This window comes from Arvicanthis niloticus, chromosome 30, assembly GCF_011762505.2.
Source record: "Arvicanthis niloticus isolate mArvNil1 chromosome 30, mArvNil1.pat.X, whole genome shotgun sequence".
Classification (NCBI taxonomy): Eukaryota; Metazoa; Chordata; class Mammalia; order Rodentia; family Muridae; genus Arvicanthis; species Arvicanthis niloticus.
In genome coordinates this window covers 22,023,327-22,047,719 of record NC_133438.1, presented here as the reverse complement: position 1 = coordinate 22,047,719, position 24,393 = coordinate 22,023,327, and the positions used below count along the sequence as shown (strand labels likewise).

The 24,393-nt window shown below is 40.3% G+C and overlaps 1 protein-coding gene across 1 annotated transcript in view; it reads left to right on the top strand.

Moving 5' to 3' along the window:
* Positions 1–24,393, top strand: part of Pde7b (phosphodiesterase 7B) — a 313,578-nt gene that overhangs the window by 73,354 nt on the left and 215,831 nt on the right. The window contains exon 2 of the mRNA XM_076928085.1: positions 18,646–18,706. Within this exon, the coding sequence (XP_076784200.1) occupies positions 18,646–18,706 (61 nt within the window). The remainder of the gene's footprint in view (positions 1–18,645; positions 18,707–24,393) is intronic.

Below are 24,393 nucleotides of genomic sequence, written 5' to 3'. Positions count from 1 at the left end.
TCAGCCCTGAACAGGACACTGGTATCATACTCCCCCACCCAAGGCTTGGGGGATCACTGCAGAAGGAGAAAGACTGAGAGGCAGAGGCAGTGGATGGCTGCAGGGAAACAATCTTTTCCCAGACACAGCAGGGCAGTTGAACACATGAACTCATCATAGCAGTTGTGGTGGCAGCGTAAGACCTGGGCAAGATCAAGCCAGACAAAATCCTAGTGTGGTTAGGGGAAGAGGTCATCAAATCCCACCCCTAGGTAAGAAGCTATGGGCAACTATTGGCTAAGAGAGGAAGAGTCCATTTTTCCTCAGGGATGTGGTTTCTGAGAAGCTGTCTATGGCTCCAGTAGGTGACCCTACACTGTATCAGCATACACTGGCATTGCAAAGTGGACTCAGTCGGTTGTTTTCTGGTTTTTGTTTTTTTAAACAAGAGAACATAAACAGGAAGGGGGAAGTGGTGGAAGTGTGTAGGGGGAAAATTGGGGGAAGGGAATGGAGGTGGAACTGATTAAATCATATTCTAGTAGATGTCTGGGAATGTATCTCAGTGCTAGAGTATTTCCCTACAATGTGTAAGACCCTGGGTTCAAGCTACAACTCCCAAAGGAAAAAGAAAAAAAAAAAAAGCGTTGCCTAAAGAAACACTAGAATAGGGCTGGAGAGAGATGGCTCAGCCACTAAAGGCTAGGCTCACAGCCAAATATATAAGAAACACTAGCATAAATCGAAGGACCATGTAGAGCAAAATGTCTACCTCTGTTGCAGAGCCAAGTTTCTGGGACTGGACCAGTATGAGGCTCCCCTTGGTACACTACTATGTACACTACTTTGTACACTATGCTCATCATGCAATCAGTGTGTGAAAACCAGACACTTTAGAACCTCAAGAAATTAAGAAAGAACTACCCAAGTCTCTCACTCTGACAGTGGAGAGATGGAGTCTCACAAAGGCTAAGGAATTTCCCAAGGTTAGAACTGAATCAAGAACCAGCCCAGGTTAGCACACAGTGCCCCCTCCCCAGACTTTCTTTAAGCAGCAGCAAATCCCAACAGTAGCATCTCCCAGATGTTGTAAGTCAAGACTATCTTCTCCTCTATTTAGAGTTAGGTATTCAATGCACTTCACATCATGCTTTTAAAAATTATTTATTTTTAAGATTACAATTCAATCATTCCCCTTTCTTCTGTCTAAACCCTTCTATGTACCATTCTTGTTTTCTTTTGAATTCATTGCTTCTTTTTCATTAATTGTTACTGCATGTTTATACATGTGTGTGTGTCTAAATGAATAATTATAACCCAGTCATTCTGTGTAATATTTAATATTATTTGTATGTACACTCTCAGGGCTGACCCTCTGATATTGGATAGTATGCACTCTCAACACTCCTTAGTTGCCTGTAGTTCTTTGTGCAGGGTTGAGGCCTTTGGGGTTTCCCCTGTCTACTTTAGAACATGTATTGGTGATGTCCTTGTTCAACTTATGTTTTGGCAGCGACTTCCAGAATGCAGCTTCTGACACTATTAGGAGGTACAGACTCCCTGATCCTCTGACTCTTACGTTCTTTCTGCCACTTCTTCGGTGGTGTTCACTGAGCATTAGGTTCATGACTCATTTTAAGGAAAATTTAGATGATCCCTTATATGTGAGTTGTTACTCTATGATCCCTTACATGGGACATGTTGCTCTTTCCCAGTCACACTCCGTGGTGCAAGTCAGGACTAGAAGGTGTTACCATGCTTCTAGCTGACACGGCTCTTGAGTCCAAGGTCTTTTTCAGCAATACAAAAGCTGATACAAGAAGAGTATCAATAAGACGCATTGGTTTGCATCTGGGTTTTTCTCCTGTCGTGGATATTCAACACTATTTCTGATTACCCATACATCGTTAAGGGCATCTTGTGGTTACCACATCTTCCCATCAGTTTTCCGCTTTCATTCATCTAAACAATGCTTGCTGAGTCTGACACATTTGTAAGACAACAGGAAGATAATTGACAGTAAACTAGAGTCTGCCCCATCTTCATAAAATCAAGGCCTCTATATCTACTGTTACACGGCCAACTGCAGAAGATTATTTCTTTAAAAATTTTATACCTGCATTGAACGCGTACCAAGTTCTACATTACCACTATTTACATGGTGTTACTATTGTATGTAATGTAGAGATCATACAAAGTATATAGGAGGTTGTGTGTGAATCTATGTACAAATATTTCAGATGAATGACTTGAATGTCTTTAGGTCTAGAACCCACAAGGGTTTGAGAACAAATGTAAGCAAACGATGAGGTGACTTTATTAGAAACTCTGTAGTCAGCTGCTACCTAGAATACAATGAGATTCTCAAAAGAGGCTCTGAACAGAGCTTTGCAGCTCACAAGAAGCCCATGGTAGCCGGAGGGACGGAGGAGGAGGGGCTGCTCAGTGGGTGTGTGGGAGTTCAGATGAGCAGAGGAAGAAAGGACTTCAGAAAGTCGCTCAATAAACTCAAAGTAGTACGTGATAGAAAAGCTAGAGTCAACACCATTAGACACTGCACACCTAGCCAAGAATTCTGGGTTATTCCAAGGGTGAAACAGCCACTGCAGGAAACAACTGAGAGGGTAGTCGGCCACTCTGGCTACTTGTGTGGCAATCAGAATGGAACAGGGCAATGCTAACAAATCGAAGGTTCTTCTGCATGCTATTGAGAGAGCATTTTGAGGGTTTTACTGAAAGCTTTTGGCTAGGTTTATACCCTTTGCAGTATAAACATATGGAAAATGGTGATCTCTGTATAATAAAAAAAAAATGTATATCACAATAAAACATGGGTATCAAGCACAAAACTCCTGTAGAATAAAACACTGTAGTAATAAGAGTTTGAAATAGATGTGTATTAAATACTTTATTAGCTTTGATGCAAACAAAGATACACACACTACTATATACTCTATTCTAGAGTCAGAGTGGGATATACAAATAAATTAGACCCACATGCAGAATAGTCTAAGAAACTTTTAAAAATAAAATAGAAGGTATAAAGTGGTGATTGGGGAGCATGGAGAGGAACATGTTAAACATATAATATATACATATACTATACATATACATAAATTACAATAACTTAGGGAAGCGTGTTAGTCAGAATTCTCTAAAGAAACAGAACTGATTAATGAAAACTGGAGAAGCTGAAGACCTCAAAGCTCCTAAGTCTCCTGTGCCTAACAGTCTCAGTCTGACACTGGAAACCTGAAGAATTGCTGTTCTTATGTCTACACTAGAAGGCTGAAGCAGCAAGGTCCAATGTCAATGAGAGTTGGTAACAGCTGCAGCTTCATTAAAATAGATGCATCTGCTAGCAGGGAGTGAAAGTGGATAGGCAAACACAGCTCTTCCTTTCCCTCAAACTTCTTTGTGTCTGGGCCATTGTTGGAAGGTGCTGATTCCTGTAGAGGAGTCTCTTCTCCCTTTGTTGATTCTCCCAGAAATACCCTCACAATTCACCCAGAAGTCTGTCTTTTCATTAATCCCAGAGCTAATCAAACCGAGAAAATATGATCATCAGAATTCCTAAATTCTTCCACCAAGTTCATTGATACTTTCCAAGACACTGTTACGATTGTGCCTGCCTGGTTTACTCTTTTTCTTAAAGAACCCTCTCTTCAGATCCTATAGCATTCCACTCCTTTTCTTAAAGTGCCTTCTCTCAGATCCTATAATATTCCAACCTCCATGGACTAAATTTACTTATGGCCAAGTTTTAATAATTTACAGGTAAACCAGTGACAGAACCATCTTGCTCGACTCTGTTGAGGTTTCACCTCTTCGGTGTTTACACTCTCATTACTAAGTTCTCCCACGAGAACATGAATGCTAATAAAAATTCACATTAGAGTCAATAGTCACCTCTGCTTATGAAGAGGGTGCAGAACATTTTGAAGCAGAAAAATGACAGAAAACTCATTACAAAACAAGACCTACAAGCTAGCCCCAAGGGGCCTTTATATGACCTTCTACTCAAATGCTTGAAACATCTGATAAACCGGTTAAGGAAACATTACCATTACTTTGCTAGTATGAATCTTGACAGATTAAAATAAATTTTGCTTCTTTGTTTCATTTTGGTGTTACTTGCCATTTAAAAAAAAATAGCTATGAGATTTAGAAACCTGTATCAGGGTACTAAAATAATGTACATTAATTCCATTTTATTAGTTCATTAATCTTCAAATTGCAAGGTTAGGTTATATAAATATGGGATCTCAGTGGCAGCTTTGAATGGTGGCATCTAAAAGTGTTTGGCATACAGCAGGTACCTCATAAGTGTTCTTCAGTGCATGGTTGAAGTCACCCTCTATATATAGTCTGCAGGGACCTGGGAGTAGACACACACACACACACACACAGCATTTGCTGGCTTTCCAGAGAGAATTATATTTTAAAACTATAATACTTTGAGAAATCTTTTCCCTCAAGTGGGACTCCACCTATGGCACTCTCAGTAAATTTCACACACAGCAATCTCTTAAAAGAATAAAGATATTAAAGTGGTGACTTGAATTTATTTTAAAGTTTAACTCTGCTGTGGGTGAAAATACTGCCTGGTTCACTCTTCAGCATACACACACACACACACAAACACGTGCACACACAGGTGCACACACATATGCACAGAGGCATGCATGCACAAACATGTATACATGCACACACACATACACACACACATGCACACACTCATATGCACACACATGAGTACTGAAGTGCAATGCACACAATCATGTTTTCCTTTTAAGAGTTCCAGCATCTTGAAGCTTTTAACTTGACCACCATGTAGAAATGAATGTGTCCGTGTATTTTTATGCCAGCTCGCCCATTTAGCCTATTGAGCAATATTCATTGAGAATTTAAGATATTACAGAATTTCATCTAGGTGTTGGAGAATAGCAGGAAATTAGAGAAAAAATTCCTATCTCAGTGAAGAAGAGGGAGAGTCAAGATGAGATGTCTTCCAAATGTTGCTTTGTCAAGGTATGTGGTGGGGTTAAATATGTAATGTCAAAGCAGAATAAAACCATATGCAAAATACCCAGTGTTTCATGTTCACCTGAAGCTCACTAAATCAGTCGGTCATTTTTCTGAGATCCTGGATTTTTCAGCTCTAGCTGGGGGTTGGCTGCAAGTAGAGTTTATAGACTGTTCAAGACCAAACCTGTGTCTTAGAGCTGTCCTTATGGAAATGGCCTGTTGCCGCCAGCAGCAACAGCTGGACGGGGTTCACCTGTAAGAGAGGCTGAGGAAGGGAAACGGGTGGGAAGAGATGAAGCCAAGACAAAGTTCTCTGATCAAGGCTCCAAGTTTAATAATTTGCTTTCACATATTAAGGGGAAGCCCCACCCCCCAGAGTCTCTTCTTGGTTCAGCCCAGAGGCTGGGCAAGGAGATAGCAGTCCGTCTGGAAGGTGTCAAGGCTAGCTCAGCAGGCAGTCCATTCTTCTTAGCTCAGGTAGCAGGCTCCAAGGTGCCAAGGCTGGCAATGCAATGCATCTCCTAGGTCCTACTGTTGCTTGGTCTATTGTGGTAAATGACTTTGCAGGCCTTCTCAGGCCTGGGGGAAGGGCACAATGGCCAAAGTGATTTGACCAGTAATCATTTTCTGATTGTCCCTGAAACTATCTGAGTCTTTGGCCTTGTTTAGTGTTATACAACAAGGCCTTTTCCCCATGGAAAAGTGTGTGTTCCTTTGTGGCTCAGAGGTCCTGTGTTCACATGTTGGGCTTCATGTTCTGGAAGTCATTTTCTCTAGTGCCAGCTTCTTTAGTTCCAAGAACTGGTTTGAATTTCTTTTAAAACTGTAAGTATATAGGATTACATTTAATTGTTGGCTTATGTACAGAAACCTTGTGGCACTGGGCTACAAGGAGCCTGTTGTAACTACTCCTTTGTCCTGAGTAAATAATCCTTCAGTTGCAGTCTGGACAGGGTACCGTGAATCTCTGGAACGTGGCGATGCTTCTGTAAAGATCTGGAGGTATTGCTGATATTATCTGTTTAACTTCCACCAGCTGCACAGCCTCATAAAGTAGCTTGAAAATTGCAGGGTAAATAATGCTGAGGTTTAAAGCATAGACACTCTGGTCAGATGGCTGGAGCACAGCAATTATGAAGACTGTTTGCTGTGGAGCCACTCTCGGTCCTTACTTGCTGGCAATACAGGGAAGATGGAAAGGCAGGTATTCCAAGTGCCCACTATGTTGGGTTTTCCAGAGATATCAGTGACACATGCTAAGGACTTGCTACATGTTCTGGTGGGGATGGGAAGAACACATGGAGTCCCATTCTGGTTCTACTCTACTCTACTCTACTCTACTCTACTCTACTCTACTCTACTCTACTCTACTCTACTCTCCCCTCCCCTCCTCTCCCCTCTCCTCCTCCTCCTCCTCCTCCTCTTCCTCCTCCTCCTCCTCCTCCTCCTCCTCCTCTTCTTCTTCTTCTTCTTCTTCTTCTTCTTCTTCTTCTTCTTCTTCTTCTTCTTCTTCTTCTTTTCTTCTTTTCTTCTCCTTCTCCTCTCTCTCTCTCTCTCTCTCTCTCTCTCTCTCTCTCTCTCTCTCTCCCTCTCCCTCCTCTCTCTCTGTCAGTAATACATGAGTAAAGGAGTGGTTTTTCTGAAATATAGCATGCTCTTCCACAGGATCCTGAGGAGGAAATGCCTTTCTAAGGAGTGAGGAAGCACTTCTGGGCCCATGCCCTAGGTGTCTTGTCTTCTGGGGTCCACATTTTGACTTTGACCCCTCTTTTCAGTAATACTCAGCCCATCCTTACCCTCTGCATGATTTTGAAGGCCATGGTTTCATAATACATTCATGCTAGATTTCAAACTCTAAGCAACATTCTCACTTCTATGATTTACTATTCCATATATATATATATATATATATATATATATATATATATATATATATCTCCTTAAAAATAAATTCTATCTGTGGACCACTGAGGAGGTAAGAAATCAGAAGCAGTGAGTGGCGAGCTGCTCTGGAGGCACTCCTAAGCTTTGCCGATTATCACAACTGTAAGTATTAAGGTAGTAGGCATGACGTCATGAAATTGAATAATAAGATGGAGCCACATGTAACAGGATATATTGCAACCCAAAAGCATGGCAATAATATGACAACACCTTTCTTGGCATGCACAGCTGTTAAACTGTACTCCCATTGTACAATCTTAAGGAACACCATTGGGAACACTCTACTGCCTGGACCAAAGGGTCTATGACTTGCAGTGACTTCATCAAGTAGAATCCTGAATGGTCTTGACAGTCCTGCAACCCTCTCCAAGCCTCGTGTTTCTCAGATCCAGGGTCCCTAGGATTAGCTCATCCCCACACCTTTATGCCCATTCTTGACTTTCTTCACTTCCTTAGTCACCTTTAGATTTTTGTACCTATAATTATATTGCTTAGAATAAATAACTTCCCATTTTTTCTTGTGCTTCAATCTCAACTAAAAAGTAAAGTAGTATTGTTTCTTCTCTCCTTTGTTTTTGCAACTTTCTGAAACGTTTCCATACCCACTGGGGTGTGGCCAACTTAGTCCCCTGTGAGCACACCCTTTCTGAAACTCATTTAGATCCTTTAGGTCCTTCACCCTTTCTCCATAACAAGGATGAGGACAAGGAAGATGACCATCTCCATCCATTCCCTGCCCACCTCTGCTCTCTAGACCTTTAACTTGGCAGGCTTCCCTCCTTCAGACTAGTAGTCTCCATCATGGGAAGAACAAAATATATTTTCTATGACTGATGGAAGAACTGTGTTCTGCTACTCATGCAGCACCAAGTGGGCGTGGACTACATCTCTCTCTCTCTTCCTCCACAAAACCACATTCATAAAGGCCATGTGATGGGTTCTAGAGGAGGTGGGGTGTTTATATACTGACTTACTTTTCTATTGCTGTGACAAACACCATAAATTGTAAAAGAAAGCATTAAATGTGTGGCAGCTCATAGATCCAGAGGGTCAAAGTACATGACTGTCATGGTGGTGAGCATGAAGGCAGGCAGACATGGCACTGGAGCAGTGGCTGATAGCTCACAGCTGATCCACAAGTACAAGGCAGGGAGAGAGGCAGAGGAAGACAGAAAGACATAGACAGAGAGACAGGCTGAGACACACAGAGAGAAATGGAGAAAGACACAGAGACAGAGAAACAGAGCGAAACAGAGACAGAAAGAGACAGACAGACAGAGACAGAGAGAGAGAGAGAGAGAGAGAGAGAGAGAGAGAGAGAGAGAGAGAGAGAGATATTATTATCGTGAGTAAGCGTTATTCCTCCCTCATCTCCACAATGAGAGTCAAAACCATAAGTCAAATGGGCCACAGATCATACAACTAATAAGGTCCAGGTTTGGGATTTGAACCTCAACGTGTTAAGTGTTTTTCATTGTTTGCTTATCTGTCCTCCTAAACCTCTTCCTGTTTCTTCCACTGTTTCTCAACTTCACCTTTAATAACTCATGATGTATACATTAAACATTTATGACTATGGCTGGTAATCAACCCTTGAGACTCTACGATAATAAATAAAAGATTAGGCTGCATTGCAAAATTCTCACTCAAGTTTTCCACTGCTCAGATTTGGAGTTTATGTATTTTAATCCGATAGACAGTGTGTTTTTCAGAGCTCATATCAGGATTCTTCACAAAATCCTTGGACCCAGATGTCTGCCCAGTTGCAATAGCTTGATGCACTTGAGAGAGAGGTCTTAGCTATGCTTCAGGCCACCAATCCTCAGGTGCAGTTTTGCTAGAAGTATGCTTGCCTGGAGGCTAGAGTCATGTTACTGACATGGTGCAAACAGCAGTTTTCACTGTGCATTTCAATGCATGCCAGCTTCCGACCCTGTGTGCCATCTGACCCCAGCAGATCTCCAGAGAAGGTGGACCAGAAGGACACATTCATTCTACTGCCTGCTACTACCTGGTGTCAGAATGACAAAACAGTTCATTCTGGATATTTGCTTAGTAATTTAATATTCTCTCTCTCTCTCTCTCTCTCTCTCTCTCTCTCTCTCTCTCTCTCTCTCTCTGGCTGAAACCAGGTTTTCCAAGTTTTGGTTCATAATAAGTAGTTTTTAAACATTTAAAAAGAGGGATCTGTAATAAAATCCTGAGCAGCTCTCTGGAGACTGCTGCTGCTGCTGCTGCTGCTGCTGCTGGCCGTTCTCTAATAGAAAGCATACGCCATTGAGCTAACATTTTGTTCTCTGACTGAAGGAAAAAAACAAAGCTGTTAAAAGCAGGTAGGCTCATTTCCCGATAGCAATGGCATTAATATCGTTCAAGCCACTCCTGACCATAGCTAATTAGAGCTTTTGGAGAGATGGCCCTTCCTGAGGGTCACACCAGTTTAGTCAGACCACAGAGTTGCTGTTGGCAATTGGCAACAATGGATTTGTTAAGAATTTCTGCTTGGCTTGAGGTGATTATCTGATTTTTTTCCCCCTCTCTTTTACTGTTGTGTCTCTTATTTTGACTGGCTGACGTTGGGTTGGACCACGAGGCCAGGATCCAAAGGCCATGCCAGCTTGTTGCTGGAGATCTGCACTGACAGATTGTTGAAAACTTATTAGCCTGACGTTTTAACAGCCTGCAATAGGATGGAAATCTGCTGCTTCACTGGAAAAGCTTAGGAAGAAAAACATAAGCCTGGGCTAAAATCTGCCCTAGTTCCAAATCTGCTGGCCTCTGGTACCAAAGTGCTGAGGGCTGCCACAGTACTCAGAGATGAAGGCCTAACTGTGCCACCCACGCAGTAGGCAGGACTGAGCAAAAGACTGTGGACTGCAGCCACTGTAAAGAAAGAGACCCTGAAAATATATCCTTCCTGAGCAGGGACACTGCCATGCCTCCACACAAGGCGCTAATGGCTTCCACAGTAGCTGGAGTCAGCCTTGGGTGAGCCTTGCACTGGGAGGCCCTTTGAGTCATAACTATTCTGTGAAATAATTCAAGAAAGCAGAACAAGGGGACTCCAGTGCCTTCTTTAAGGCTAAAAAAAGCAACAACAACAACAAAAAAAAAAAAAAAATTGCAGGCAATACAATTGGTAAGAGATATCTGATGTCTTTAAATTATAATTGTTTGTTACAAAACTAAAAGCAAGCCTTCCTTCCAGCTTGGAACAACTGTCAATTCACTATTGGTTCCTACTTTCCTCCAGTCTCACTCATGGCTACTAGTTTCATTAAGCTCTCTGCTGGAACCCACCATGGTTTTGCCCCAGTCTTTGGAGACAACGTATCTGATCCTACAAGCTTTGCTTAGGCATCTTCTGCTGTCATGGGGTTGGAGGTATCTCTTGATAGCTAAGGCTTTATTACCTTCCAGGCCAACCACAGGGTCCCCTCCTTTTCTGTGACAGCTTATCAGGCCTGGGTTCCATAACTGAAGCAACCCTTTAGCTGTATACTCTGACTTCACACTGGCCTATAAAAGGACAGGGCATTCACAGCATGGCACATACACAAATTCAGCACTCTAACAATGTCTTGAGTATTCATTTATTCATTCACTTATTTAGGTGACATTAATGAGTTTCAAACTCCCAACCCTTGCTCCCCATTTTAGGAGTTCAGTCTCAATAGGAGATATGCTTTATGAAAGACATTTTTGCCCTAGACCTGCCTTCTGTGGACCAAATATTAATAAGTATCATTCTGTTGTCTGCTTTGAGAACTGTAAGACAAGAAAAAAACAGAATTGTTTAGGGTTTATTTGGTTGTTTTGCACTGTTCATTTGTGGTGCTAAGAACTGAACACAGAGCCTTATGCTGTTAGGTAAGGGCTTCACCAGTTGAGCTACATCATCACCTTTTGGGGCTTTGAGATCAGGTCTTACCACTGTTGTTACGACTAACCTTGAATATTATTCTATGTAGTCCAGGTTGATCTCTAGACTGTGAACCTCCTGCCTCTCGAAAGTTGGGATCACAGGGATATAGTGCCATAATCAGTTAGAAAACCAATTTTAAAATGTCATCTCAGGTCAGGTTTGAGCCTTTGTCACAACCCCTTGTGGCTTCATACAGTGTGGTTCTATCTATACAGCAGCACTTAATAATTCATAAACATAAATGGCCAAACAGTATATCCCCTCTCAGGCTATCACAGATAACACCATTATATACCTCAAAACCGTATTAACAAATTTGTTGCCCACTCATTACATAAACATTGAGTATGCATTATGTATTAGTCACTATCCTAGACATCTAAGGACCCTGGGAGTGAGCAAATAAAACAGATGCAGGCCCAAATATCCATAAAGGCATTTGTCTCACTTATATTCCCATTCTATATAGCAGACTTACAGGATGGATGTGCTTACAGATGGACTGAGAGCCAGGGTGAAGGCTTCAGCCAGTAATGGAGCTTTAACCCTGCACATTGCCTTTGTGGCTTCTTTGGGACAGATGAGACCTATTTCTCTTTCCACCAAAGTACAGCAACTCCCCGCTAGTCTGACCATGGTTATTTAACTCGGGAAACTCAGCTTTGATCTACTGTAGAGGGTTTGTTTTATTTTTGTTTGTGAGTGTTTCAAACACAGTCAGAGAGATGTTGGGTTTTCTACAGTAACATTCAATATTCAGTCACTGGCTTTACGGGTTTCAAGAGGCCGTTGTGCCAAAAGTTTTGTGATCCCTGGATTGCTGCCACGTGCTGTGTTCTTAAAGTCAACAATTCACTGGTGCCTGCCCATTCTCCGCTTTCCCAATTGTGGTCCACCAGCCTACTGAGCTCATGGCCGGCTGAGTCTGTTGGCAGTCATTTGTGGAGGCCCAGACTATATCCTGATCCTCCAGTGATTTTACAAACACTCAGTTCCCTTAATTAAATCATTCTAGAAACAAGAAAACTATAAATGTGAAAGGACAAAAATCAGAGAGTCACAGCTTTTATTTTCTGATAGTATTTAACATTTATGCACTTGCAGTAAACTGTTACTGCCTCTGCTAATACAGACAGAAGCTTCAAATGCTAAGGGTCTCCATCTTCAGTTGTTGGCTGCTTCTCCTCTCTCTTCTGGTAGGAAAATACTTTTTCCAGACAGATTAGTTACTGGAGGCCTGCTAAGAGGTTTCTACACACCAGTGATAGCAAGTTTCAGAAAAGGGAAAAAGATGTGTTAAAACTTGAGACAACAACAAAAAAAAAAAATACCAGTTTTCTTAAGAAAATAACAGATTAAACAAGGAGAACACACCCTGAGCCTGCTGCTGCTGCATATACAATGCCTAGTAAGCGGAGTACTGGTAATCTGAATAGTATCACATCAGATACAATTTTTAAGAAAAGTAAACTTGTTGAAAATTTAAATGTTTCCTAAAATTACTCCTAATGTCAATGTTCACAACTATGAGAAACATAATGAAAAATTCAATTTATTTAAGAGAGATATGTTTTATTGTATACTTTACCAGAATATACAATTTTAGTAGAAATTAAAAGTTTCAATTTTAAATTGATGCCAGCTTTAAATTTAAGATTTTTTTTATTATTACTTTTTTGTGGAACTGTGAAAGGATAGCTTGGTTTCTGGTGGAGCACTGGCTAGAGATGGCCAGAGACCCACCCTGCAAGGGACAGCATACATTTCGCCACACTCCCAGACTCCAGGCTCCTGACACGCAGCCGAAGACCTTCATTGATCCATACCTTTCAGTCACGTAGGGTAATGCCCCTACAGCCCCTCCCAAAGAGAGGTTTGTGTCACCTAGCACAAATAGAGGGCCTGACTACAGCAGGCCTCAGAGCCTCAAGAGATCTCCGTATTAATGAGATATCTAAAGGCCAGAGGGTGTAGCCAATTAAGCATTCTTCCCCAGACCCTCCTCCTTACAAATGGTATTTAACCAAAGACCCACCCTAGGGGTAGTGGGGTACAACCACATCTACTCTCCGCCATGACAATAAACCTTTTAAAAACCATAGACTTCCTCATGTCTTTGGGGCCCAGCCATGGGGAACCATGGAGAAGGTCTTTGACTACTAAGCTGCTGCTTAATCTCCCGCTAGAAGACTTCTCTATGCTCCTGCCACAAAGGCCGCTAACTCAAGCAAGCGAGTACTGTAACCAAGAGTCACCACCCGGTGCTGCTTCTCTTCCTCATTCCTCTCATCTGTGGGCCGGTCCAGCCCGTATGTATTCCCTCGGGTCTCAGTTCTTCTGCAGCTCCCAGCAGCGTCTGGGAGCCCAAAGACAGACCGCCGGTCTTCCCCCCTACTCCGTGGAACTTCAGGCTGAGATCCCTCTACGCCCGGACGGAGCGCCGTGGCTTCTCAGCCCAGCATCCACCCGGCACTGCGTGGAGTGAACTCAGTCAAATTCCCATGCTTCTGCCTCTCTGAGCTGTGACAGACGTATGGGAACCACAACACAGCCCAACAGGATCCATGTCCATGCACGAGCAACTGGTGGAGAATGTGAACTTTGCAGGGTGGGTCTCCAGCCATCTCTAGCCAGTGCTCCACCAGAAACCAAGCTATCCTTTCACGATCCCACACTTTTTAGTTGGAAAAATATACATTATACATATTCAAGGTATAAAACTAGTGATTTGAAACGTATAGTTGTAAAATAGCTAAATGAAACTAATTAGCAGATACATTATCTCACATACCATTTTTGTGTGAACACGAAAGATATACTCTCAGCAATTTTTCAAGTGTACAATGTATTGTGATGATTGTCATTGCATGCTATACATGGGTCCCCTGAGTCTGTTCTCCCTGCCTTGGTGAAACCTTGTAGCCGTTGAAGCTTTCCCTCCCTCTGGCCAACAGGGGCCACTATCTTGCTCTCTGCTCCTAAGAGATACAACTTTTTCATATTGCACCTGTAAGTGAGATCATATGATATTTATTGCTCTGCCCCCACCTTATTTCATTTAGCACAACACCCTCTTATTCATCCACATTGTAGCAAATGATAAAATTACCCTTCTCCCTTCTCTGGCTAAAGAATACTCTATTTTGTGAAATGCTTCACTGTCTTTTTGCATTCAACCATTGATATCCATGCTATATTGTGGCTATTGGGAATAACAGATGCAATATTTTAAAACTTCATTGAACAAAAGTCAAACACTAAACTTAATATACAAAACTCTTAACTAACATTAACTGAAAAACAGCTTACAAAATATTGACTTAAAATACCAAGTATTTCTTCATGTTTAAGCCTGAAAAAATCACTATAAGAATTAACACAGGATGTTAATGAATGAATTTAATGTTTATCCTTAAATGTATATTGTAGTCCCTATAATGTTTTAATATAATTCTTCCTTGCTTACAACGAATTAAAACTAAATTTGAAATGATTCTGTGACATAGGTAACATCTCCCTATTTTACAGTTAGGAGAGCAGGTTTGACTCCAGATGATTGAGTACATCGGATGAGGTAGTGATGGGTCCCTGTCATCTAAACCCTGAGCTCTCTAGGACAAAGTGAGAAGCTAATATGTGAGTAAAGGTAGTGTCTCCAGACATTGTCTAGGTAGCCAGTGCAACCAAAACAACAAAGTAGCCAGTATCAGGAAATCTACATAGCCAGTGCAACAAGGAACAACAAAGTAGCCAGTATCTGGAAATTCGTGCAGCAAGGAACAACAAAGCAGCTGGTATCTAGAAATTCATAAATTTCAGTTATGTATCAGTTGTCAACAACAGATTCCCACTCACTGGAGAAAGAATTCCACAGTGAATACTCCTGTCTTTCCTCACTTCTCTACTATTACAGGCGTATAATGAGAATGCGGAATGGTATCTAGACACACTTAGAACAATTTTTAGCCCTCAAACTCCATGAATGTTAGCAAAGTCGTAAATATTTAGTTAACCTCTAAGAGTTTCAGGGATCTGGCATATCAAAATACCGAGGCTATAATGAGGCATGTTAGAAACACTAACAATGAAGTTGATTGATTCTTTATGGCCCGTGCAGATAATGACCTCACATGCATAAAATCTCGTGTGCCACAGAAAGAAAGAGCATGTGCCAGGAGGATCTCTTCGTTGCTTGCATGGCTCCAGCATCTTGGATTGGTACTACAATGACTACACCTTGGTATTTATGGTTAGTTTTCCCTGGAATCATTGGGCAGGAACCAGATGATCTAGTTATTTCAGACATGGAAAATGAAACTAAGATGAACTAACTAAGAAGTAAAATCCTGATGACCAAAACCAGAAGTCATCTAGAATCAAGTCGTCCAAATGGAGCATCCCAAGAAACATGACCAGATCATCAAAGGAAGAGGTCTGCAAACCTCACAACCCAGCAAGATACAGAGCCTTTGCCTGTGTCAGAGTCTGTATGGAGTGGGGACACTGTGGCTTAACCTAATTAATCTTCTAAACTAGGCCATTGTCCTGAGCTGCATAGTGAGCCTGGCAGTGAAGGCCTGCTAAACACTAATATGCATTAATGAGAAAAGACACTGGAGAGAATGTAGTTTGAGGTATATCCTGTGAATGAGCCGATTCCCTTCTGAGTCCTGCTTTCAAAATTGTTGGTATCGTCAGATAACTTTGAAAAAAAAAAAAAAAACCAAAGTGATTAGGGAGCTAGTTAAAGGTGCCTCAGCCATCATCCATATTGTCATGGAAACAAAGACAGGGAAGCAGAAGGTCTCATCCTCATAAAAAGGACTATAACACCTCCCTTTACTACTTGGCAATGAGCTTGTCTGGTCAGAGAACCCAGGCAGGCCAGGACTGTTAGTGTTTCAGCCATTCCTCCCAGCTTGATCCTGACAGTCCAAGCACACATGCCTGTTGACATGCCTGCTGAGAGTCATACCTCAAGCTTCCCTTAACATATCATAGCCATGGAAACATATCATGCAACCTCTATGCACAACGCACGGGAAGTTCCTGCATTGAAAGAAGAACACCTATCCCATGGCAGCACACAGACAGCTTTATCATTAACCCAGAGAAGACATGAGAGAGTCTGCTAAGAAGCTGAAAACATTTTAGAAATCTCTGACCTTTCATCTAGAAATAATGATTAACTCACTGGGGTTGTAAACATACCACTTTAAAAGGCAGGTGATGCAGAAAATAGAATCTGGCTATTTTAAAGGGCTTAACCTCTGTCAAAATACAAACAGAACAGGAACAACCAGCATGATCAGACTGTGTGGGTCATTAATCCACACTTTTGCTCCCCGGCCTACCTTGGTGGCACATGTCAGTATCCCCATGCCATCCAAGGAGATGAAGCAGGACAAGATTACATGGCCTGACACAGATAAGATGGTCAGCAGACACTCTGAACTCTCTGTCTAGAATTCAATGCCTTCTCACCCTCACAGCCCGAAGCCCTCCTGCAGCCTTGCAGGGTCCCCAGCCTCCCCCTCCTACCGTTCTACCTCTTGACTTCATACCTTGCTTCCTCCCCGGTCCCTGTACCCACTGTCCATCTCCTACGCGGTGTAGGTCAACCTAGAAACATGCTCAGGTGGGAGAATTCTCCCGCTGAGAATTTCACAGTTCACTGTGAAGAATGTTGATTTCTTTTTCCTTCAGGGAATAGAGTTAACCAAGCTGTGAACTTTGAAGGAAAAAGAAAACCAGATTACACTATTAGACTGCCAGTCTTTGTCAGAGCAAGGGAAATAGCCAGACAGGGTGGCTCATCCTCTAACCTCAGAACCTAGGAGGTAGAGGCAGGTGGGTCTCTATAAGTTGAGGGCCAGCCTGATCTACACAGAGAGTTCCAGACCAGGCTGGGCACAGAGCTAAATAGTGAGGCTTATTTAAAAAAAAATAAATAAATGAAAAGGAAATAATTTAGTAAGTGATATGAACAAGTTGTCAACTAATGGCCTCCATGATCCCAAGGACACACTGATACTGACCTACGCTGGATAGAGGGTCACTTTGATATTCAAAGCATTGAACGTTGCCAATTTATTCTTGTTATGTTTCATGTATACATGAGTTTAAAGAATAATCTAGGGCACGGACACTTATAGAACAGGTTGAAAACCTTGTCTGCTCTCCTGCGTACCACCTCTGCAACCTCTTCCCCATGCCCTACGTTTGATGCCTCATTTGTTATTCAGTTCATGTTTTTCTTTTTCAGTGAATTAATATATTCATAAGAAATGTATGCTATTTCGCATATGCCTGGATACCTGGCCCACAGGCTCCATCCAGTCTTCCTGTCTTTGAGTCCCATCCCACAGTAAAAGTGCTAAGATTATCGATGTTTCCTACTGTGCTTGGCTGCACATGGAGTCGAGGGAGCCAAGCTTATATATTCATTTTTGCAACACAAGTCCTGTCCCCTCTGAACTATCTCTCAAACTCAAATCATTTTTATGATTTAAGTATATGTTTTATATAGTTTGAAAATTATGTATGTTTGGCATTCCATAATGTAAACATTATGTATTTCATATAAGTCCTTTGTATGTTATATATCCTTTAGAGTTTATAAAGACCTATTTTATTTTTAGTTACAGAGTTCAGCTCATAGATGATATTTCACTGCAGTTGTATGTGAAAATAATTCTAGTTAAAATTCTACAAAATCGTTTGCTGTCACAATGTATGACTTTTTGACTTTGCTAGATTTTACATTTACCAATCTGCAGTGATTATTTTATACCCTAGCCCCAAAAGTATGAAAGGAAGGCTTCACATTTCTCTGCATTTTTGAAAATATTTATTATTTCCAGATTTCTAAATTTTGTCAAATCAGTGAGTTTTAAAAAGCCCTTTATCTCAGGACAATGTAGTCACAATTATTGGGATAGCTCACTTTATCTTAATGTAATTTATTTATTCCCAAATATTGGTATAGTTCAGTTTATTTTTCTGGGTTTGTTGATCATTTCGATTTCCCCTTTGTGAATTACTTGCTGTGTCTCTTAACCATTTTCTATCAGATTATTTATGTTTGTATTGCTTTGGGTAGTTCATTTATAAACACAAATACTAATCCTATAGGCCAATCATATTTATTATGCATCAGTGGCCTGTTGTTAAATGATGGCTTAGATGGTTAAATTTTGCCTTGCATGAACATTTTGAAATTCAAATTAAACTAAGCTATAGACAAGAAAGTTGTTATTCCCCAAGTCTGTGAGCTCGGAAAGGCTCTGTGCTGCCTTTCACTTTCTTATTTATCCCTTCCCCAATCTGAAAGTCTAACATTGGCCACTCAGCTTTGATAATATCTACATCTGAGTGTAGAGTGAGTCGCTCATAATATTATCAGTGCTAAGTAAGGGGCAGCTCTGAGTGTGATTGTTCTCGGGTTATTGGGCCTGGCAACTGAATGTTTCACTGAGATGGAAACTGTCAAACATGAGGTTCTATACAAGCCATGACTTCTCATGGGAGCACAGAGGCAACCATTGGCAGGGACATGAAGCATGCTGGAGCAGCCAATCCTAGACTGACCTCTCAAAGACTTTTCTCCAGGAAAATCTCTCTGTATGACAGAAGTCCCTAGGCCCAGGTAACTAAAGAAAACAAGAATAGAACAATATTACAGTGATGTCAGCTGCATGGATATATTTATTGGCTTGAGAATTCTCATTTGAAAGCTTGAAGTAACTAAAGCTGTCTTTCTATTACAGAGGTGTGGCGAAGTCTTGTTTGAAAATCCTGAACAGAATGTCAAATGTGTTTGCATGCTAGGTAAGGAGACTTCTTTTTGCAAATGTATTATGAATGTTGATGTTGTGTGGGGTCACTGTTGTCTTGGCATCTTACTGACTGCCTCTTGTTCTGTTATAAAGAGGCTTGTCAGTATGCTTGTGAGTTTATAAACAGCTATAATAGTTCTGTGGAGCATACACGATAAAAATGATTTTATTTTAGTAATTCTCTATAAGTTTGGGCCCATTCTTTTACATCTCAGCAGTTCTTGGGACATCAGAATTGAGTGCTTTGTATAAAAAGAAATCTATGATCTAAATGCAGGAAGAATCCCATTGTCATCTCTAAGCTTGAGATTATAAGATAAATAATAAAACTATCAGGGATCACAAGAGCAGAAAACAACAAGACACCCTCATTTACAAGGGCTTGTAAGAGTGAGTATTTGAACTAATCTGAAGCCAACACAATTACCCACAATGCATCCTCAATAACATAGTCAATAATCATTTTATCTTGTGAGAGAATATAGCATTGATGCCCTTTGCAGACTCAATAGTATACACTATGCTGTTAAGAAATTCATTTAGTAGTGTTTAGTAGAAACTAACACAGTGAGTATAAGTGACATACTTAATCACTAAGTCAGGAATGGTATAAACTACGACTCAGTAAGGTTCTAAACTATAAACTCTTATGACAACTATAAGCCACTGAAGTATGCCCATGAGTTTTACATTAATTGTAATATAAAATTTACAGCAGCAAAAGCAACTAAATAATCTCACCAATTTTATTTGCATAACAGTCATACTCGTCCATTCTAGCCTTAAGCTATTTGTGTCAGCATCATTTCCTCTTATTAACAGCCTAGATTGCTTTTAAGATGACCTCAAAATAGACTCAGCAAGGAAAACAGAGACATTGTAATACTTCAGTCAGTCATAACTCATGATAATAACCAAATAAATAACGTAAGGCTACTCATGACTCAAAAGACAAACATGAAACAGATACCACATTTGTCTAGCCTTTTAATCTTTCTTATTTTCTGTGCTGTTATTCAATAGAGGATTTCTATATTGTCCTAGTATGTTTTGAATTAAGATGGGAGCTTATAAGTCTACTGGAAACCAAGACATTTTACTAGAAGCACGTGAGTAATAATTATAGTAATAATTTTAAAGTTTTTAAACTTTATAAATGCTTCAAGAGCACTAATATCTCAAGATAATCGTTATAAATTATAGATAAAAGAGTTAATATATGGATGGTTAGAGGTAGATAATAGCAGAAAGATAGATAGGTAGGTAGGTAGATAGATAGATAGATAGATAGATAGATAGATAGATAGATAGATGATATGAAACCAGAAAAAAAACATTTCTCCAGCTGTGTCCCAACATTGGATTTGAGAATGTGTCATTGACCACATCTGATCTGTTCATCTTTGAGTTCATTCAACATCCACACAAACAAAATTACACCTGAACTATTGTTACAGTCCTTTCACAAGGAAATGGAAGCAAAGGCCTGAATCCTACAGACCACTTATCAATTCAATACCATGAAAGATTGTACTGCTTATTTCTACTGATCCAGTAGCTTGAGTAAGTGTTTTAACTCATGATGCTTTCAAAGACACGGACGCCTTCAATTCTGAATGAATTCTCCCATGTTCTGCTTCTCTTGTAAGTGGTTAACTAAGTACTAGCCAAGAGAAAGCAATGAAAGCTCTCTAGTGCTGCTCATGTACTGGACCTCACTCAAGGGAAGACTAACCACCTTTCCACCTCTTCTGGTTATATAGTGTGTTTATATGGATGCCTTAGGCATTCACGACAATTAAACATATCCCCATTGATTTATAACATATTAATATAAATCACTTGTGTTTTTCTATTGTCATAGCTATTGCAGTTAATTGAGCCCCAAAGTTAACAAGTAAAATCTATCCTGAGCATCTTCTATGGTTAGACCATTTATTGTAAGTCAACTGAGAGATGTCTGCTCTTTCAAATTACAAATATCTTTGGCAAGATCGGTGTGATGATCACTAACCTTGTAGATTCTATTAGCTTGTTTTGATTATACAGAATTAAATAGCACAAAGGAAAAGTGAGAATAAAAGTTGTGTCTGAAAACACAGGAAGAACACACTATGTGTTACCTGTAAATACTATTTACAACCTAGAATACACCGTGGCATGTAACGGAGGTCATGCTAGATACTTGAGTTTCTCACACAGTAGAAATGTCCAAACCCTTAAGGACCTTGGACTGAAGAGGATTTAGACATTTTTCCTATTTATCCCTTAAGGGAATTGTAAGTCTTGCTTCAAACTCTGATAAATTCCTTTGAAATCACAGATAAAATATTTATAAAGCTTTCCTGGTATCAATATAAATGGATCAATCTGCCATTAGCCTGTGGCTTCACATGGACTCCATGGTATGAGACGATGGGAAAAAAAGTTTGAAGGGTTCATTTCCCTGACATAAACAAGAGAAATTCACATGATGATGTCATTAAAACTGAGACCATTTTTCTATTTCATTAAGAAGAAATGTCTATGAAGATGTCTCCTTTGCCTTGTGTGAGGCATTTGTAGGCTATTTCTTCCTTTAAGAGGAGCCTGTGAAGGTATATATACCACTTCCTGAAATGCTTCCTGAGAAAACATTCTATCTCCAAAAACAAAGGATAAGGTGTCTGGTATTTTAAGGAACTGTTAAGTTTTATAATTTTTTTCGGGTGATTTCTTTGTAACACTACTTTAAGTTAATCATAATTTCCAACTAAGAGAACAAACTATATACATCCCATATATCCAAACCTTTAGCTTGGGTTTTTATGCCACCCCAGTATTGATCTCTGATGAGAGCCAACCTGAGACATGTTTATATTCTCAAGCTCCTAGACCTTTCTTCTCCAGTTCCTCCTCCCCACTGCCCCCCACTTCAGTTTTGGGTGTCCCTACATAGATTCTGGCTGTGGTCTGGTTTAAACAGGCTTGATAAAAAATATGCATGAGGGTCATTACCCAGGGACAGGTTTTCAGGTCTTTCTTCTTCCTCACCAGTGACTACTCTGATCATTATAGGGTAAAGACAATGTTTATATGTTGAATTGTCTACTTCATGGCTTCTATGGAACAAGCTACCGTCTCAGAAAACCATGCTGCTGGCTCATTACCTTAAATAATACATAAATGTCACAGTCACCTTGAGTGACACCGAAGCACTAAATCCAAAACAGTTTTAAGTGGGAACTAATGACTGTCCTGTATGGGTTTTGCAGAGACTCATTTCTGGTTTCAGGAGAACAGTTCAGATGGGGTTGGAAGGTAAATCGGGTGCTGCAAAGCTGCCCATGTTGAGTGCCAGCTGCTCAGTCCTTAAACTTGTTCACAGTGGCCAGCTGTGGCCACCAAGTCAACACGTGAACTGTAGAAAATGGCTCCTTTCTCTGCTTCACATGTAGGTCAGTGACGTCCACACTTCCGCCACTGCCAACTCCATGGCTATTCTTGGACACTTATGTATGGATCTCTCTTCAATTCCAACTAGCCTTAGAACTTATATAATTATATCAGAAGACATACAACCATATGACAAAATTTGTTCCTTAATAAAATGTAAGGAAGTGACCCTATAAAGAACAATAAAGCAGACAGGGAATTATGTAATAATCTATTATGTAAATAAGTTGTGGAGTATGCCAAATTACTAACATTTCTTTCCATGAGTATTAAAAAAAAACCTGTTGATCAAAAAGAATGGAGAATATTTAAAGAATGATTGTTGATTCAGTTCGTAGCCATACTCTGTAAAGTTATAAACTTTTTTTATAAAAAGAAACTCTAAAAAAACCAAACAAACATCGCATGTGGTTCATTTTTCTATTCCCAATTCTCTTTTAGAGTAGGGGTCTATAAAAATCCTTAGTTTGTAATTTACGATATTTTGGCTCATTCTCCCTGTTTTTATCAAGATTTTTTCCCCTAATTTGGAATAGTCTGTGACTTTACTGCTGCTTCATACTTGATTTTCTTTATGCTCTTAAGTGGTGTGGCCATTTGAATGTTCTGGAAGAAGTTGATTACCTGTCTGGCTTACATGGGATGTTTGCATTAGATGTTTGAAATTTGCTATATAAACATTGAGCTGGATTGGTAAGTTTCACAGTAATAGGATACAGTGAAGTCAATATTGTATTAACACTCAACACAAGCACAGACAGTGTGTGTTCCAGTCTGTGCACTCTCTACTCATACAAGCTGTTTCATTCCTTCAGGCTTCTGTTCACAGGCAGAAATAGAAATACCTATCCCTTCTAGCTGTAGGGCCTTCTTCCATGATAGAATGAGATATTTTATTAAGTAATGCCTATTATGGGGCCAACCCTGAATATCAGTGATCCAGCAGTAAGTTGATAAATCATAAGCACTGACTTTTTAAAACTGATGATAAAATCAGTTATTGATTGATGGTACTTAGAAAGGGAAACAAAAAACTGAGACACTATATAGATATGAAGATAACTTTTTAAATATCAGTGTAGTGCCTTCGGGACAGAGCAAAGCTTTCATACAATCTTCATAAACTAGATTTCTTTAGGCATTTTCCATGTTCAAGACACTGGCAACCAGAGACCAATGGGAGCAGTCTCTTCCTTCAAAAGGCTCCCAATCTAATGAGATTCAACTCTTGAAACCCAAATGTGAACCACGAATGTAACAGGAACAAGAGATTTTTTTTTAAAGGCAAAAAAACTGTTGAGACTTCAATGAAGAGACTGTAGAGTTGGGATGGTCGTGGGTTTAGCTGTGGCAGAATCGGAGTGATGTAAAAGGCCACACCCAAACAAGGAAATGGGTGGGAAGCACACATTCAGATCACCAATGAGGTAAAGAAGTACCGTGTGGAGGAACGAAACCCATAACAACCGCTGACATCCTCTCTAAAAGTGACAGAGGTCTTAGATACCAACAGCTCTGGCCTTCTGTGTCTGTGCAGTTCAAGGGCAGTTTTCATGTAGCTTTAAAGGACCATGAAATCCTCTATAAACTCATTTCTGCCATATAGTATTAAGCAAAGCTATAGGCCAGTTACTTGTAAAAATAAACCCTATTTACTTTTATTTTATGTGTGGTCTGTGCCCCACATGTATGCAGTTCCTACAGAGGCCAGGAGAGGGCGTCAGGTATGTGAACATTGAAGTTATTCATGATTGTGAGCCATCATGTGGGTGCTGGGAACTATACCCAGGTCCTCTGCAAGAGCAGCCAGTATTTGTAACTTCTGAACAATGTCTCCAGCCCTGGTTTATTATTTTTATTTTTAATACAGCATCTTATAATGTAGCTCTGACTGCCCTAGGACTTACTATGCAGCCCAGGGTAGCCTCAAATTCTAAATGATCCTCCTTCCTCTGGTTTCTGAGATTAGCAAAGTGAGCCACAGCGGCAAGCCACTTCTGATGGAATCTTTTTAATGAATAATGAATATTTTTGGCATATTTTGAATATTAAACCACCTCAAGTTGTCCAAGCCAGTCGACATTTCCATGTGCGTTTTTGCTCTTTAGAAATAAGTATTATTAGAAATAATGATCAGAAATATTTATAAATCATCTTTATGGGTTACTAAAGAAAGGCTGCTATAAGAACTATTTTATGTTCACCTGACATTAAAATTAAAGGGAATAGTTTCAGGGGTTGAAT